At 38.8% G+C, this 20128-nt stretch overlaps 1 protein-coding gene across 1 annotated transcript; it reads right to left on the reverse strand.

Moving 5' to 3' along the window:
- Positions 1 to 15837: 15837 nt before the first annotated feature.
- On the reverse strand, positions 15838 to 16253 carry LOC106088244 (cuticular protein 47Eg-like). Its single transcript, XM_013253664.2, has 2 exons — positions 16242 to 16253; positions 15838 to 16179 (listed from the first exon to the last, which is right to left on the reverse strand). Exons 1-2 carry the CDS (start codon positions 16251 to 16253, stop codon positions 15838 to 15840), a joined length of 354 nt encoding a protein of 117 aa, XP_013109118.1.
- Between the last annotated feature and the right edge of the window lie 3875 nt (positions 16254 to 20128).

A 20128-nucleotide genomic window follows, 5' to 3' on the forward strand; every position in this document is an offset into this window, starting at 1 on the left:
CTATAGGATTGGTCCGGTGACAGATAACTAAGTCTCCAGTTTAGTACCGGTATATTTAGGGGCAATTGACTACACATTTCCCTTAGGAGGAATATAGGTCAAATATAAAAGGAATTTCTTATGCGCCAGGTGCACCACCCAAATGGACTGAACTTTGCCTATGGAATTTGTTATTGCTGTTTTGTATTGTATCATCAACTTATCTGTTAAGTAGCAGTCCCTTTCATACTGAAATCATATAAAATTCCAAAAAAAGAAATTAATGAATAAACAATAAGACTTCTTGCTTTAGTATTTCAATGTATTTACTAATTTATTGCCATTAACCAGTTTAATTTTGCCTAACTCTCACAACAATTTATTGTTCAACGGTTGGATGATAACCATGGTCATCGGCAGTGTAGGTAACTTTCACGTGTTTGCCTTCCTTGGAGACAAATTCGTATTCTCCCTTAACGACCCAGTTGTCCTTATCTTGCAAATGACCCTCTTGGAAAGCCTTAATGTGGTTGGTCAATTCGAGGGCATATTTGAAATCTTCAACATTGACTTCCGACTCGGACTTGACAATTTCAGCATCCTCATTGGCATAGGTGAAGGCCAAAAGGCAGGCTACAAGAACAATCTGTAAGAAATTAATATTTGGAGTATAAAATACCGAAACTTTTTCGTATGCTTAACAACAACTCACAGCGAATTTCATGGTGTTAATTTAAACCGTTGTATTTTGTTACCAAAACTGAACTGATGTAGTCCCCAGCTGCATTCCTATTTATATTTGAGGAATAGGAACAATCCAAAAACATAATTGTATTATTATTTTGCAAATATTTTGATATTTAAACTTAAACTAGTTGAACGAGAAAGTTTTTAATTGAAATTATTTCTGTGGTTGTCTTAGAAATGCATTGTCTTATCTTGAAATCTTTCTTTTGTCACACCAACTAGACCTAAAAGAAGATATATCCAGTTTTTATCTGAAACAATTTGCCTTTTGATTGAAAGCTCTTTCATGTAGAGAGAAAGATTTTATGGAATTTAAAGGAATTTATTTGAATAAATTTTACGCAATATTCATGGTTTCCAGATCTGCAATAATTTATTCCAATACAATTTGTAGCCAAATAGAGGGTTTTATATTTCGGGATTGGACAACCCTTGTGTTGCAATCTGCCAACTGAGAGCGCTATCGTAAAGCTTGACTTTTCTGAGGTTTTACATACTCAGAACGTTTTTTACAAATGAGCGCTATTTGTGTTAGTTACAGTAACTTAAAAGATTCACCTCGCCCAAAAAATGAAATTAAATTGTCAAAAATTTTCTGCGATTATATTTTTACAACTTTCAATTTCTGGCGATAAAGCTCTATCAAGGACCAGGGTTTATCGATGGTATGGTGAATTCATTCGAGGTCGTAGTTCACTCCAAGGCGAAATTCGTCCAAAATCAGTTAGTGTTCCTGAAACCATTGACACTGTGCGCCAACTGATATTGCAAAACCGTCATGTGACCTATGGTGAGATTGAGACAACCTTCATTAATGGGACCAGCATACATTCAATATTGCAAGAACATTTGACCCTTAAACAAGTAAGAGCGTTCTAAGTACGGCCGGGCCGAATCTTATATACCCTCCACCATGGATCGCATTTGTCGAATTCTATGCGCGGTATCTCTTTTTAGGCAAACAGAGAATATAAACAGAGAATAAGTGCGATTCGGTCCATAAATGAATGCTGAACATTGTAGAAGTCATTGTGTAATATTTCAGTTCATTCGGATAAGAATTGCGCCTTGTAGGCGTTCAAGAAGCAAAATCGAGAGATCGGTTTATATGGGCGCTATATCAAGCTATTTATCGATTCAGACCATATTATGCACGTATGTTGAAAGGCATGAGAGAAGCCGTTGTACAAAATGTCTGCCAAATCGGATGAGAATTGCGCCCTCTAGAGGCTCAAGAAGTCAAGATCCCCGATCGGTTTATATGGCAGCTATATTAGGTTATGACTGATTTGCGCCATACTTAGCACAGTTATTGAAAGAAATAGCAAAACACTTCATGCAAAATTTCAGCCAAATCGGATGAGAATTGGGCGCTCTGTTGGCTCGAGAAGTCAAGACCCATGATCGGTTTATATGACAGCTATACCAGCTTATGAACCGATTTAAACCATACTGAACGCAGTTGTTGGAAGTGATATCAAAACACTATGTGCAAAATTTCAATCAAATCAGACGAGAATTGCGCCCTCTAGATGCTCCAGAAGTCAAGACCCATGATCGATTTATATGGCAGCTATATCAAAACATGCTGCGAAATTGGCCACACTGCCATATAAACCGACCTTGGGTCTTGACTTCATGAGCCTCTAGAGCGCGGAATTCTTATCCCATTGGAATGAAATTTTGCACGAAGTATGTTGTAATGATATCCAACAACTGTGCCAAGTATGGTTTAAATCGGTCCTTAACCTGATATAACTGCCATATTAACCGATCTTGGGTCTTGACTTCTTGAGCCTCTGGAGTGCGCAATTCTTATCCCATTGGAATGAAATTTTACATGAGGTGTTTTGTTATGACTCCCAATAACTGTGTTAAGTACGGCGCAAATCGGTACATAACCTGCCATATAAACCGATCTGGGATCTTGACTTTTTGAGCCTCTAGAGGGCGCAATTCTCATCCGATTTGGCAGAAATTTTCAACTTAGGTATCTAATATGGTCTGAATCGATCAATAGCTTGAAACAGCTCCCATATAAACCTAACACCCGATTTCGCTTCTTGAGCCCCAGGCGCAATTCTTATCCGAATGAACTGAAATATTACACAATGACTTTTACAATGTTCAGCAATCATTTATGGTCCGAATCAGACTATAACTTGATATAGCTCCAATAGCATAACCGTTCTTATTCAATATTCTATGTTTACCTAAAAAGAGATTCGACAAATGCGATCCATGGTGGAGGCCGACCTTAGCACCCTCTCACTAGTTTATCCTAAAAGACGAGAAGTTCTCAATTTATGAAACAAGCAACGATAAAACAGAGATATTCACCATTTAGTCGATGTCCGACTATCAAATTTGCGTTGACAGTTTATTTTTGTTGCCTTATTTGACTAAGTGTGCCTCTAGATAGCTTTGGGAGATTAGCGTCAGCCTTGACATTTGTTTCCCATTTTCTATATGAAATGTGTGGTATACTCCCAAAATTTAGGTCTCTGTAGTACTGAAAGGTCTATATGTTTGTTTGGAGTTGGGTGTTCCGCCTAGGTACTTGGATTGAAATTTGTGTTGGTGGGTTGTTATTAACGTATTTGCCAAAGAATATTCCATTAAGGAACATGGGAAAAACTTCTCACATATAACTGAGTGTTGTGCGCTTCAAGTTTAAGCTCAATGATAAGGCATCTCCTTGGGCACCTCCAACAATTTCATCGCTGATGTAATCAGTGCATCAGATGGTGTCGTCCTCAGTGCGGCTGTAATGCACGAACAAGCCATCCTTTGGATCCGGTTTACTATTGAACAGTAGATGGACTTTTGCACTGCCATCCACCTGACTACAACACCATATAGTATTATAGGTCTGACAACTGCAGTATATACCCAGTGCATGACGCGTGATCTAAACCCCCCAACGTTTGCCAATGGATTAAATTAAAGCTCCATTTTAGATAACAAAGTGAAATCTCTTGTTCGAGAACATCACTCGTCTCCAATTATAACAAGTACCGGCATAATGGGTTAGGGAATAACCATCCAAGAGCTTTCCAGATCATTTGTTTGGTTAGCCATAACCGCAGGGATAACTACCCAACTTATTTATTAGTCGTCGTCAACTTCTTTATTTAGTCATTGCATTTATTGCACTTTTAACGTTTGATGGCATTATCGAAACAAAAAAATGCCAACTTGTTCCGAAACAAGTTTTGTTTGTGACTATGATAAGCGCCATGGTAATTGAATAACAAATGTTCTAAATTTTTGGATCTTCCCATTCATTTGCATAGACAACAGTCTGCACTAAAGTGATTTGAAACTAGTCGGACAAGTTTAAATGAATTTATCCAGAATAAAAGAAATGTTTGACATTGCCTCTTTTTTTCAATTAAATCTTGTGTTACCGCAATATGGGATAGTTAATTGTATAAATAGGAAATAAAAAGGAATATTGCATTAGTTCAAATTGGTAAACAAAAGGGAACCATAAGTCCAAACAAAATGAAATTCGCTGTGAGTTCTTGCAGAAAATGAACCAAAAACTAATAATGAAAAATGTTTAATTATTTTTTGTGAAATATTTATTTATATATAAAATATATTTTCTTTAAGATCTTCCTTGTCGCCTGCCTTTTGGCCTTCACCTATGCCAATGAGGAAGCTGAGGTTGTCAAATCCGAGGCCGAAGTCAATGCTGAAGATTTCAAATATGTCCTCGAATTGACCAACCACATCAAGGCCCAACAAGAAGGTCATTTGCAAGATAAGGACAACTGGGTTGTTAAGGGTGAATACGAATTTGAGACCAAGGATGGCAAGCACGTTAAAGTTTCCTACACCGCTGATGACCATGGTTACCATCCCACTGTTGAGCAATAAGTAGCTGAAATAAACTAAAAAAATTTAATACATAAATTTTTTTTCAATTATTTTGGGGGGTTTTTAAGACTATTAGGGATAAATTGTGTCTTCGGCTGTATAACAGATAAGACGACGAGAAGTATTCGCAGTGTGAATATTTTGTCTGATAACTGTGCTAAGTATAGTCTAAATCAGTCCATAACCTGATATAGCTGCCATATAAACAGATCAGAACAGGGAGGCCACCGTAGCGCAGAGTTTAGCATGTCCGCCTATGACGCTGAACGCCTGGGTTCGAATCCTGGCGAGACCATCAGAAAAAATTTTCAGTGGTGGTTTTCCCCTCCTAATGCTGACGACATTTGTGGGGTACTATGCCATGTAAAACTTCTCTCCAAAGAGGTGTCGCACTGCGGCACGCCGTTCGGACTCGGCTATAAAATGGAGGCCCCTTATAATTGAGCTTGAACTTGAATCGGACTGCACTCATTGAACAGGGAGGCCACCGTAGCGCAGAGGTTAGCATGTCCGCCTATGACGCTGAACGACTGGGTTCGAATCCAGGCGAGACCATCAGAAAAAATTTTCAGCGGTGGTCTGAAATTAGAAACAGTGAGTAGCTTAAGGCCCCCCAATATATTACCCAAATATGGCTCAGATCAGACTATATTTAGATATAGCTGCCATATAGACCGATCTGCCGATAAGGGGGCTGAAGCCCGTAAATGCTTTATTTTTTAACTGATTTCGCTGAAATTTGGAATAGAGCGCAGTTTTAAGCCTCCCAACATAGTACTCAAATATGGTTCAGATCGGACTATATATAGATATAGCTGCCATATAGACCGATCTGACGATAAGGGGACTAAAACCCATAAAAGCTTTATTTTTTATCCGATTTCGCTGAAATTTAAAACAGTGACTAGTTTTAAGCCTCCCTAAATATGGTCCAGATCGGACTATATTTAGATACTAGCCGAACCGGGACCGTTCCGCTGCGCCTTCTTTAACTCTCTAATATCTTTTGAGGTTGGGGACACTTTGCCCCGAATGCGGATATCGAATTCGTTTCATTGTAGCTTATATGGACAAATTCCCCAAAGAGGTGTCGCACTGCGGGACGCCGTTCGGCTATAAGTTTAAACTTGAATCGAAAAGCACTCATTGATGTGTGAGAATTTGCTCCTTCTCGGTTCCTGGTGGTAATGTTCTTCCTTAGGGTAATGCTCTCATTAGGGGAGGGATGGCACCTCAGACATTTCTACTCAAATATGGATATCAAATTCGTGCTGCACTCCCAAATTCCTTTAATTTAAGTCCATATTGCCATGGCCGATAAATATGAACCGTATGGAGGGTGTTTTGGGGCTGGGGCGGCCACCGGCACTTTTTACTGAAAATAAAATAGAAGGTTGGTCCCGCTGGGTACTTGAACCCAAATTTTAACACCATATTTGTGTTCTGGTCTCCAATACATTTCATTTGATACCCTTACTGTGCCCATCGGACCACTTTCGGATGTGGGTGGCGTTTTTGCGGTAAAGGGGAGGGTCCGCCTCCTCCAGATATCTGAAAATTATATAGCCTATGTTTCCTTCCAGACAAACGTACACAATCTACGAAAATTTTAAGCAAATCGGTTCAGGCAAGTATCATGTAGTCATAATGGGTCCAATGGCGTTTTTGAGGGGTGGCAAGACCCCCTATACGTCGATCCAATTTTGTATGTCAGATTCGAAATCTACTCAAGAATACCTTTCAGTTGAGCCCCATATTGAAATGAACGTTCAATATGTCCGTTTGGGACAGTTTTGGGGTTGGGTTCGTATTCTGCTCTAAAATACTTTTCATTTGATATCTATATTGGCCCAACCCAACCCAAAATCAAAATTGGACCGATCACTTTTGATTTTGGGTTGTGTTTTTGGCATAGGGTCCTTCGTCACTGCTTCCTTCCAGACCAACCTATAAAAAATGCGAAAATTTCGTGAAAATCGGTTCTGCCGTTTTTCAGTCTATACGGAACAAACAAACCGAGTCCCACATATCCATTGGCTAATGTGCCCATTGTGGGCGTTTTTGTGTGGGTAGGGTGACCCTCTATACTTCGACATGAATTTGTATGCCAGATTCGTTATCTACTCCCGCATACTTTTCATTTGCTACCCATATTGTCCTTTACTCCGGTGGACGAGAGGCTAGCCACAATCCGCATAAAAGCCAAATTCTTCAACATCAGCCTTATTTGACTGGGGTCCAAGTAGCAGTGACCGGACTAAAGAACAAAAAGGCAGCAGGAGCCGACGGGTTACCCGCTGAACTATTTAAGACCGGAGGCGACACGCTGATAAGTCGTATGCATCAGCTTATCTGCGCAATCTGGATAGAAGCACGCATAGCCGATGATTGGAACCTCAGCATACAATGTGTCTGGCTGTAAATGGAAATAAGACGAAATGGCCAAAAAGCCTTGCACAACCGAGCAGATAAAGAAAATGGAGAAAGCTGGGAACCACAACTTTGAGACAGTCAGTAACTTTATCTACCTCGGCACCGCCGTAACCGAAACGAATGACACCAGTTTTGAGAAAAAGCGAAGTATAATACTGGCAAACAGATGCTACTTTGGACTATGTAAGCAGTTTATAAACAAAGCCACCTCCCGACAGACGAAGATTACACTATACAAGACACTGATACTACCTGTCCTGTTATATGGTTCTGAAGCATGGGTACTTGTGAAAGCAGATGAAGCAGTGCTTGAGAGAAAGATTCTTCGTAAAATATATGGACCAGTTTGCGTTAACGGAGAATATAGGCGACGTATGAACCACGAGCTGTATCAGCTGCTATCGTCGTCATACAGCTGATACAGCTCGTAGTTACACGCATCGAAATACAACGCCTGCGTTGGCTAAGTCATGTTGTCAGAATGGATGAAGAAGCTCCAGCAAAGAAGTCTTTTGAAGGCAAACACGATGGTACACGCAAACCGGGAAGACCAAAAGCCCTATGGAAAGATCAAGTTGTGGGAGATACCTCGAAACTTGGTGTCAGAGATTTTAGAGTGAGCGCAGAAGGTCGAAGCGCTTGGAACGCTATTCTGCGTTTGGCTAATGCAACAATTATTCTGTCGTAGCCAATTAAAGTAAAGTAAGTACCCATATTGTCCTTCTCGGTCCATTTTTGATTTTGGGTGGTGTTTTTGGGGTAACGGTGGAGAGTCCGCCCCCTTCCGTTATCAATATATTATAAAGCCTGTTCATACTTCCTGACCATTTTCGTAATCTACTCCCGAATATCTTTCACTTGAGTCCCATATTGTCATGATCATCCAATAAACCTATTTTAATGGGTTTTTGGGCTGGGGCGGCCCCCCAGATACTTGGACCCAACTTTTATTATGAAATTCGTACTCTACTCTTTAATACCTTTCATTTGAATCCCATATTGTCCCGTTCGGTACACTTTTATTCTTGGCTAGTACTTTTGGGGTAAGGGGGAGGGTCCGCCAGATATCGCTGCCATACAGACCGAACTGTTGATAAAGAGTATGACGCACATAAAAGCTTTATATTTTATTCGATTTCGTTGAAATTTGAAACAGTGATCAGCTTTAGGTCACCCGCCATCTGACCCAAATATGGTTAGGATCGGACTGTATTTAGATATAGCTGTCATATAGACCGATATGCCGATTAAGGGTCTGAAGCTCATAAAAGCTTTTTTTATTACCGGATTTTGTTGAAATTTGAAATACAAAACTCAACAGTGACTTATATTTATAAGACCACTCAATGTCCGTACCGAATTTGGGTGTATAAGTAATCCAATTTTCACTGGATTGTGACGAAAGGGGTTTACATATATACCCCAGGTGATGGGTATCCAAAGTTCGGCCCGGCCGAACTTAATGCCGTTTTACTTATTTTATTTGGAAAAGTCATTCAAATAACTTGTTTTCCATTGTGATGCCAAACTTGAAAGAAAGTAAAGCCTTTGGTGAGAATGGATCAACCACCGGCAAAGTAGGATACCGGGGGGTGTATACAAAAAACGGAAGGAATACCAAATTATCAACGAATATGAGTTTGACATGCTTTTCAAATTACCATATAATATGGGTTGCCCAAAAAGTAATTGCGGATTTTTTAAAAGAAGGCAAATGCATTTTTAATAAAACTTAGAATGAACTTTAATCAAATATATCTTTTTTACACTTTTTTTCTAAAGCAAGCTAAAAGTAACAGCTGACAGAAGAAAGAATGCAATTACAGAGGTACAAGCCGTTGAAAAAATTTGCCAACGCCGACTATATGAAAAATCCGCAATTACTTTTTGGGCAACCATATTTGACATCAAAATCGATGCCTTAATGATGTTCACTATCAATCCACCTCAGCAATTAGAATGTGCCCAAAATAAGGCGGTGAATTTAATGGCTTAGTTTATAGCGAACAACAAACTATCGTCATTGAGTTAATGACTTTTCGATAGATTTATTATCGGCCTTATCAGCGAGTAAAGCGATTGGCAGAGGGTATAGCGTCTAAGATATACACATTTCAGCACATGTGATATTAGACGATGATATATGGTAATTAATCAGATGCTGTACTCCTGCTGTGTGTGCGTGCTTTTATTAGGTTGCTAATTAGGATTAATATGCGTTTAAATATCTGCACTATACCGAAAACATCCCCATCATATAGCTAGGATCGAAACCAGTTAACTAAACACAAATTTCTTGGTTTTTGCCTTTGAATAATCAGAAAAAAATTCCTAAAGCGATGCTAATATAACAAAGACAGAGCATGTTTTTAATTAAAATTGATCCAAATTATATTGAATTTTATGGTTAGTCTATGTGGATGAAGGATGTCTGGAAGAGAATTTTAAAGTTATTTGCTCAATTCATTAGGAAAATATGCAAAGCTTAGACAACATTAAAGATAACACCGATGTTAGTTATGGAAATTTTTTAAAACATTGTTTCAAAACAGTCCAAACAAATTCAAAACAAAGTCAAGAAGGCGGTGCTATAACACAAGTTAATAAATGTTTGCTGTTATATCAAATTGCTGAAAGGAAACTATGTGAACCATTAATATATTTAAGGTGCTATAAAATTGAAATTTAGCAAGATTCCACCACATAAAAACTTCGTGCTAAGTTCGGCCGGGCCGAATCTTATATATTCTCCACCATGGATCCCATTTGTCGAGTTCTTTTCCCGGCATCTCTTCTTAGAAAAAAATAAAATAATAAAAGAAAAGATTTGCACTGCTTTTAGAGCAATATCAAGATATGGTCCGGTTCGGACCACAATTGAATTACATGTCGGAGACCTGTGTAAAATGTCAGCCAATTCGAATAAGAATTGCGGCCTTTGGGGCCTCTAGAAGTAAAACAGAGAGTTCGACTTATACGGGAGCTGTATCAGGCTATAGATAGATTCAGACCATAATAAACACGAATGTTGATGGTCATAAGAGGATCCGTCGTACAAAAATTCAGCCAAATCGGATAATAATTGCGACCTCTTGAGGCTCTAGAAGTCAAGATCCCAGATCGGTTTATATGACAGCTATATCAGCTTATTAACCGATTTGAACCCTATTTGACACAGTTGTTGAAAGTAAGAATAAAATATGTCATGCAAAATTTCAGCCAAATCGGATATGAATTGGACCGATTTGAACCATACTTGGCACAGTTGTTGAAAGTCATAATAGAATACGTCATGCAAAATTTCATTCAAATCAGATAAGAATTACGCCCCCTAGTGGCTTAAGAAGTCAAGATTCAAGATCGGTTTATATGGTTGCTATATCAGGTTATTCACCGATTTGAACCTTACTTAGCACAGATGTTGTAAGTCATAGCGAAAAACGTCGTGCAAAATATCATTCCAATCCGATAAGAATTGCGCCCTCTAGATGCTCAAGAAGTCAAGATTCAAGATCGGTTTATATGGTAGCTATATCAGGTTATTAACCGATTTAAACCTTACTTAGCACCGTTGTTGGAAGTCATAGCGAAACGCGTCGTGCAAACTTTCATTCCAATCGGATAAGAATTGCGCCCTCTAGAGGCTCAAGGAGGCGCAATTCTTATCCGATTGGAAAATTGCGCCCTCTAGAGGCTCAAGAAGTCAAGACCCAATATCGGTTTATATGGCAGCTATATTAGGTTATCATCCGATTTAAACCATACTTGTTACAGTTGTTGGATATCATAACAAAACACGTCGTGCAAAATTTCATTCCAATCAGATAAGAATTGCGCCCTCTAGAGGCTCAAGAAGTCAAGACCCAAGATCGGTTTATATAGCAGCTATATCAGGTTATAGACCAATTGGAACTATACTTGGCACGGTGGTTGGATATCATAACAAAACACGCCGTGTAAAATTTCATTCCAATCGGATAAGAATTGCGCCCTCTAGAGGCTCAAGAAGTCAAGACCCAAGATCGGTTTATATGACAGCTATATCAGGTTATAGACCGATTTGAACCATACTTGGCACAGTTGTTGGATATCATAACAAAACACATCGTGCATAATTTCATTCCAATCGGATAAGAATTGCGCACTCTAGAGGCTCAAAAAATTAAGACCCAAGATCGGTTTATATGGCAGCTACATCAAAACATGGACCGATATGGCCCATTTACAATCCCAACCGACCTACACTAATAAAAAGTACTTGTGCAAAATTTTAAGCGGTTAGCTCTACTCCTTCGAAAGTTAGCGTGCTTTCGACAGACAGACAGGCTAGATCGACATAAAATCTCACGACGAGATTCAGGAGTAGAGTACGATTTTCATATTAAAAATTGGGTCCAAGTAACTGGGGGGCCGCCCCAAACCGGAAACCCCCTAAAATAGTTTTTTTTGGTGATCATGACAATATGGGACTCAAATGAAAGGTATTCGGGAGTAAATTGCGAATATGATCAGGAAGAAGAAATAGGCTTCATAATTTGTTGATTTCGGAAGGGGGCGGACCCTCCCCCATTACCCAAAAACACCACTCAAAATCAAAAGTGGACCGATCGGGACAATATGGATATCATATGAAAGGTATTGGAAAATAGATTTCGAATATGGTATTAAAATTTCGGTCTAAATAGCCATCGGGCCGCCCCAACCCAAAAATTCCCCCAAACAGACATAATGGCCGTTCATATCAATATGGAAGGTATTCGGGAGTAGATTACGAATCTGGCATACAAAATCAGATCGTAGTATAGGGAGTCACCCTACTCCCAAAACCGCCTTAATTGGGCATATGACCCTTCATGCCTATAGGGGACTCGGTTATTTTGTTTATTCCGTAGAATTAAAAACGTCTGAACCGATGTTCTTAAAATGTTCACAGATTGTGAAAGTTTGTCTGGAAGGAAACATATGCTATATAATTTTTAGATATCTGATGGGCACGGTCCCTCCCCGTACCACAACAACGCCATCCGAACCCAAAAGTGAAGCAATAGACACAATCTTTTGTTATTTGCTTGTTTGTTTGTATGTTTGTTTGTGTGTTCCTTATAGACTCCAAAAAGGCTGAACCGATTTTCTTGAAATATTCACAGATGGTGCATTATGATCCCGTGGTGAAAATAAAGTACTACATTTTTTTAATATCTAATGGGGGGAGGGGGGGGACCCTCCCCCGTACCCTAATTTTCATAAACGCCAGATTTCGGTACGATTGAAGCGAAATTTTGTGTGATCTCTTAAAGTCACCTACACATTTGGTATCCAAATTTCGGATGGGGTACCTAGGGGAGCAGCCCCAACTCCCAAACCTAGCAAATATATATATATATATATAGCCTAATCACGACAATATGGGACTCAAATGAAAGGTAAGTAAGATTATAAAACGTATCTGCTATCCAATTGTCGGACTAAGTGTTTGGTAGACCACCCCAACCCCCAAAACACTTCTAAATCGGACATAGATATGCCGACCTTGGCAATATGGAACTCAAATGAGTGGTATTTGCGAGAAGAATACGAATTTGGTATCTAAATGTGGGACCAAGTATCTGGGGGTGCACCCCTTCCGCAAAACACCCCCCAAACAGGACTTATTTACTGATCATGGCAATATGGGGCTCAAATAAAAGGTATTTAAGTGTAGAATACGAATCTGATATCCAAATGTGGGACCTAGTCCCTTCCAAAAACAACCCCCAAAGAGAACAAATTTACTATAATAGCAATATGGGGGTCAAATGAAAGGTCTTTGGGAGTAAAGCACGAATCGGTAAAAAGTGTGTATGGGGCCACCACACCCCCATAACACCACCCATATAGGACGTATTTAGTGATCATTCCAATATGGGGCTGTAATAAGAAGTATTTTAGTTACTTAATTTATTATTAAGTACCGTATTTAGCAAAAATTTTAAAACTTAGACCCCACAAAGTTTGTACCTAATTTGGGTAAGATGAGATCATATGGGATCATAAAGAGTTTTTACATTTGTTGGTTTATTCTTAGTCGTCTTGATTGTCTGTCGAAATCACGAAAGCGTTAAAATAAGTTAACATATCCGCTTGAAAATTTGCACCGATACTCCTTAATGATGCAGATCGTTGAGGATTGCAAATCCCCAGATATGACTTTTGGAGCCTCTAGAAGCTGCAATTTTTACCCGATGTGGCTCATTGGCCTAAAGTCATCTATTCTAACTTCAAACTAGTAAGAGCGTACTAAGTTCTGCAGGGCTGAATCTTATTTACCCTCCACCATGGATAGCATTTGTCGAGTTCTATGCGCAGTATCTCTTTTAGGTAAACCAAAGAATATTGAATTAGAATATGATATTGTGTAATATTTCTGATAAGAATTGCGCCTTATAGAGGCTCAAGAAGCAAAATAGAGAGATCGGTTCATATGGGAGCTGTATCAAGCTTTTGATCGATTCAGACCATATTAGACACGTATGTTGAAGGTCACGAGAGAAACCGTTGTACAAAATTTTTTCCAAATCGTATGAGAATTGCGCCCTCTTGAGGCTCTAGAAGTCAAGATCCCAGATCGGTTCATATGATAGCTATATCAGGTTCTCTACCGATTTGCGCCATACTTAACACAGTTATTGGAAAATATACCAAAACACTACGTGCTAAATTTCAGTCAAATCGGACAAAAATTGCGCCCTCTAGAGGTCAAGAAGTCAAGATCCAAGATCGGTTTATATGGCAGCTATATCAAAACTTGGACCGATTTGGCCCATTTGCAATCCCAACCGACATACACTAATAAAAAGTATTTGTGCAAAATTTTAAGCGGCTGGCTTAACTCCTTCGAAAGTTAGCGTGCTTTCGTCAGACAGACGGACGGACGAACAGACGGACGGAAATAGCTAGATCGACTTAAAATGACTGACGATCAAGAATGTATATACTTTATGGGGTCTCAGACGAATATTTCGAGGTGTTACAAACAGAATGACGAAATTAGTACACCCCCATCCTATGGTGGAGGGTATAACAATTGTTCCAAGTATTATCCGAATCGGTGTATAAAATGATATAGCCCCCATTAAACTGTTTTACAGATTATAGTTCTTAAACTCCCAGTAGTCTCAATTTTCCTATGATTTGGCTGAAATTTAGCACACTAATTTTAGTTCTGACTTTTAACATATATCATATGCCAAGTATGATCGGATTTGTTACGTAAACTAATATAGCCCCCAAAATTATCAATCCTGAATTTGATTTTCTAGCCCCCCATCATCCGATTTTACAGAAATTTGGTACGTGTAATCTACTCATGTCCTCCAGTACTCACGCTTAGGCTCATTCAAATCGGTTCATATGCATATGTAGCCTTCATTTACACTGATCTTCAGATTTGACTTCATTAAATCGTAAAAGCCTAAATTTTGCCCGACTTGACTGAAGTTCTGGTACACTTATGTCCTCACAATACTCACCACAAATACTTTCCCGATAATTTCAAAGATAAAAGCCCCATTAACCCAATATCCCGTTAAGGCTTCTTGAGACCATAGAAGCTCTATTGAAAACCCGATTTGATTGTTACAAAATAGTTCAAACTGAGTCAATAAGGATATATTTTGAGCAGAATCCATGAAGGTGGATTCCCGAAATTCGTCCCGTCCAAATTCACCACATTTTTACTTGTTCTTAGTTCATGGAAACCAGTCTTTTTTATACCCTCCACCACAGGATGGGGGTATACTAATTTCGTCATTCTGTTTGTAACTCCTCGAAATATTTGTCTTAGACCCCATAAAGTATATATATTCTTGATCGTCATGACATTTTAAGTCGATCTAGTCATGTCCGTCCGTCCGTCTGTCTGTCAAAAGCACGCTAACTTTCGAAGGAGTAAAGCTAGCCGTTTGAAATTTCGCACAAATACTTTCTATTAGTGTAGGTCGGTTGGGATTGTAAATGGGCTATATCCGTCCATGTTTTAATATAGCTGCCACATAAATCGATCTTGGATCTTGACTTCTTGAGCCGCTAGAGGGCACAATTCTTATCCGATTTGGTTGAAATTTAGCATGAGGTGTTTTGTTATGACTTTCAACAACTGTGATAAGAATAGTTCAAATCGATCCATAACCTGATATAGCTGCCATATAAACCGATCTTGGGTCTTGACTTCTTGGGCCACTAGAGGGCACAATTATTATCCCATTTAGGTAAAATTTTGCATGAAATGTTTTGTTATGACACTCAACAACTGTGCTAAGGATGCTTCAAATCGGTCCATAACCTGATATAGCTGCCACATAAACCGATATGGGATCTCGAATTCTTGAGCCTCTAAAAGGCTCAAATATTATCCGATTTGGCTGAAATTTTGAACAACGGCTTCCCCCAAGACCTTTAACATACGTGTCGAATATGGCATGAATCGGTTTTTAGCCTAATACTGCTCCCCTATAAACCGATCTCCCTATTTTACTTCTTCAGCCCCTTAAGTGCGCAATTCTTACTACAATAGATTTGGCTGAAACTTTACACAATGACTTCTTCTATGGTCTTCAATATTCAATACTCTTTTATCCTTTGTTTGTCTAAAAAGAGCTACCGTGGAAAGAGCTCGACAAATGCGATCCATGGTGGATTCGGCCCGGCCGAACTTAGCACGCTTTTACTTGTTTCAAATATTTTTGAATACTTTTTTTAAAAACATTTATTTCACAAAAATTAAAATAAAACACAACAAATCAATCCCTTAAAAACCTATTGAGGAGCGGGGTGAGCATTGATATATTCGATGGACTTAAGGATATAGGCTGGAATTGGTGGGGGAGTTGGCAACACAGGTTTGGCAGCATCAACATGGTAGCCATTTTCATCGGCAGTGTATTGCACAGAGACTTCTTCACCTTCGGGGGAAGTGAATTTGTAGGAGCCCTTAACAACCCAGTTTTCACCATTCAAGGATCCCTCTTGTTGAGTGTTGACAGAGTTGTCCAATTCGAGGGCATATTTGAAATTTTCCACATTAACTTCAGCATCATTGCGAAGGACATTGGCATTTTCGTTGGCGGCAGCAATGGCCAAAACGCAAGCGAAGACAATCTATTGAAAAAAAGCAAAGGGTTTAGTGGATGTGGAATCAAGGTCATCTTTTCCTAACTTACCAGGAATTTCATGGTTCTTTAGTTATTGGCTAGACTCTTTAGCAGAAACTAATATCGCATTTGCCAATTCATGGGTAATTTATAGTTTGATCTGGCAAATCAGTTGGTATTTTGATGTCTGACAATTATGTGCCAAACTAGTTTCGTATGAAAATTTTCTGAATTGTGGGCAAGAATTAAAGTATGCCTATAAACCAGAACAATATACGAATTTTCGTTCTAATTAACTAACTCTTTAATATGCATGGATCTCTCTACTATTCTGGCGCCAATTCTTAAGAAGTGCTCAAAAATTCGCTACTTTTAAAGTGTGAACATGAGTCTGAGAGAGTTTTGTGTCACAATAATTTGTACGAATTTGTTCATATTAGTCGTTTGAATTCGTAAATTTCCACAGATTAAGAGACAGCCCATTGATGTAAATTTGTAATGCTAAAATTTCTCTACTCTTGGGCTATGGGCAAAATTTGACAATATAGTTTTGATAGGAACACAATTTGTTATGCACAACAAATTTACATTAATTTACGTAAACAGGTAATATAATAAATTTTAAGGCAAAGTTCTTGTTTTGCATTTGGAAACAATGGTCTGCCGATGATATGATCAGGTTTTTTGTTTACTATTTGGGAATTAAGTTTGCAATTTGCTTCCAGACTACGCACATAAATCACATTAATATCGTCACACATAACAATAAATAAACTTAATTAGGGGAATAAAAAAATAAAGGAACATAATTTTGCTTTGTGCAGTAGTCTTAATCAACAAGGTTAGGTTGAAAAGAGGATGCGGATATTATTACGCCCCATAGCGGTATGGACATGCATCTAAGCCAGTATTCGGCTTGTTGTTCGTTCTAAAAACTAATTTTAGCTAAATCGGATAAAAATTGCGGCTTGTAAGGGCTGAAGAAGACAAATCGGGAAGGGAACACAACATATAAAATTTCAGCCAAATCAGACAAAAATTGCTGTTTGATAGGGCTCAAGAAGTCAAATCAGGAGATCGGTTTATATAGGAGCTTTATCTAAATCTGAACTGATATGGTCCATTTGCAATCCCCAATGAGCTATTGGGTTGCCCAAAAAGTAATTGCGGATTTTTTAAAAGAAAGTAAATGCATTTTTAATAAAACTTAGAATGAACTTTAATCAAATATAAATATATATCAGATTCGTGTTCCACTTTAAAAACCCACATATTTGAGCCTCATATTGTTGTGGCGGTGGAATGGCCCCATAGACACTTTTCCCGAATATTGATAACCGATTCGTACTTTACTCCCAAAGACCTTTCATTTGACCCCCATATTGCTATGGTCGTAAATTTGTCCCCTTTGGGGGTTTGTTTTTGGTGAGAGGCGGCCCCCCAAACATTAGGTCCCATATTTGGATAATTATATTCTAATTCTACACTCAAATATCTTTTATTTAAGCCCCATATTCCAATGGTCAGTAAATAAGTCCTGTTTGAGGGGTGTTTTGGGGAAGGGTGGACCCCCTGAAACGTGGTCCCACATTTTGATGTCAGATTCGTATTTTACTCGTAAATACCTATCATTTGAGTCCCATATTGCCAAGGTCGGTAAATATGTCCAATTTAGGGGTGTTTTGGGGGTTGGGGTGGTCCCCCTAGCACTTTCTCTGACAATTGGATATCAGATACGTTTTCTTATCCTAAATACCTTTCATTTGAGTCCTATATTGTCGTGATTGGCGTAAATATATGTTTGGTAGGTTTTTGGGTGGGGCAGCCCCCCTATGTACCCCATTCGAAATTTGGATGCCAAATTTTTATTTTTAGGGTACTATATGAGAGCACACAAAATTTCGCTTAAATCGCACTAACCATCTCCGAAATCTGGCGTTTCTTAAAATTAGGGTAAGCGGGAGGGTCCGGATCTGGATCTGAACGAGACCCGTTGCCCTGCATATCATGATAGTCACCTTCAAAATGCTTGACATTATAGGGCCAAACAAAATCCTGCTCTATCAAATGAAAGGTCTTTGAAAGTAAAGCACGAATCTGATATCAATATTCGGGAGAAGTGTATATGGGGCCACCCCACCCCCATAACACTACCAAATAGAAAGTATTTGCTGACCATTGCAATATGAGGCTCAAATAAGAGGTATTTTAGAGTAGAACACGAATCTGATATATATTTTCAAAGCCAAGTCACTGAGTGGCCGCGCCATCCCCCTAAACACCGCCCAAACTGGTCATGTTTGCCGAGGAGTTCAAACGAAAGCTATTTGGGAGTAGGACATGAGTCTGACTTCAACATTCGCGACCAACTGTCTAGGGGACGTCCCACCATCATAACAACCCCCAAGTAGGATATATTTGCTCACCAAGACAATTTGGGTATTCGAGACAGTTGAGCTAGATATTTATAGTTTTTAGGGCCCATACCCCAAACCGGATAAATTCGCTTCCAATAAGGGGTCTAAGCGAATGGTATTTGAGATTAGAAAACGAATTTGATATCCAATTTTGAGGCCAATGGCAATATGGGGTTCAAATATATGAGAATAGAGCACGTGGATGGGGGGACCTCTCCACTCTCCAAAACACCCCTAAATCGGGCATATTTACCGACCATGTCAATGTGGGGTTTAAATGCAAGGAATTGTGGTGGTAGAGCAATAATTGATACCCACTTTCGGGACAAATTTTCTGGGGCTCTAACCTTTTCCCAAAATAACCCACAAACTGCAATTTTTTACTAACCATCGCAATATGGGGCGTAAGTAAAAGTATTTGGGAGTAAAATACGAATTTGATATCCAAATATAGGACCATGTATTTAGAGCATCATTCCTTCCCTGAAAACACCCCCCAAAGAGTAAAAAATGTTCGACCATGCTAATATGTGCCTCAAATGAAAGGTATTTGAGATTAGAAAACGACCATGTGTTTGGGGGACGTCTCATCCTGTAAAGTCCCCTCAAAACCAATGGCAATATGGGGTTTAAATAAAAGATATTTAAGAGAAGAGCACGATGCTGATATTTGTTCAGGGCCAAGTGTCTGGGGGACCATCTCCCCCCCCCAATAACACCCCTAAATCAGACATCATGGGAATATCGGGCTGAAATGAGGTATTTTAAGAATGGAGTACACCTTATATCCAAACTTAAATTCGTAGACCAATAGAGATCAACATAAGTGCTGCTTGGAAGTGTTTTGGAGGGTGGTACGGCCGCTCAGAAAAAGGCACTTCTATTGTTAAACTGTTTGTCAAGCGATATACTATTTTCGTTGCATGGCATTTCACTAAAAGCTTAGTTGTCGAAAATAAATATTCCAAAGGAAATTTTGTTCCATATAATGTAAAGGAAGCGGAGTGGGCCCGGTCCAGCTGGTGTTCTATTGGGTTGCCCAAAAAGTAATTGCGGATTTTTTAAATGAAAGTAAATGCATTTTTAATAAAACTTAGAATGAACTTTAATCAAATATACTTTTTTTACACTTTTTTTCTAAATCAAGCTAAAAGTAACAGCTGATAACTGACAAAAGAAAGAATGCAATTGCAGAGTCACAAGCTGTGAAAAAAATTGTCAACGCCGACTATATGAAAAATCCGCAATTACTTTTTGGGCAACCCAATATAATTTCCTTTTCTTCGACGTGTAAGAGACGTAATTTTATTCTGTTTCGATTACTTTTCGGTACTGTCTACATATAAAAGAATTTCTCATTTGACTTCTCACAAAAAGTTCCTATTTATCTGATTTTAAATAACTCGAAGCGGTAAGCTTAAACAAAATTATACTTTCCATAGCAGCAGTTAGGTTGTTTAAGCTCGAATTTTGTCTTAACATAGCATGCACTAATCGTTGAAGCAACCGCCTTAAAGTCTTATAATACTGGCTCTTATA

The sequence above is a fragment of the Stomoxys calcitrans genome, chromosome 5 (assembly GCF_963082655.1).
Source record: "Stomoxys calcitrans chromosome 5, idStoCalc2.1, whole genome shotgun sequence".
Lineage (NCBI taxonomy): Eukaryota > Metazoa > Arthropoda > Insecta > Diptera > Muscidae > Stomoxys > Stomoxys calcitrans.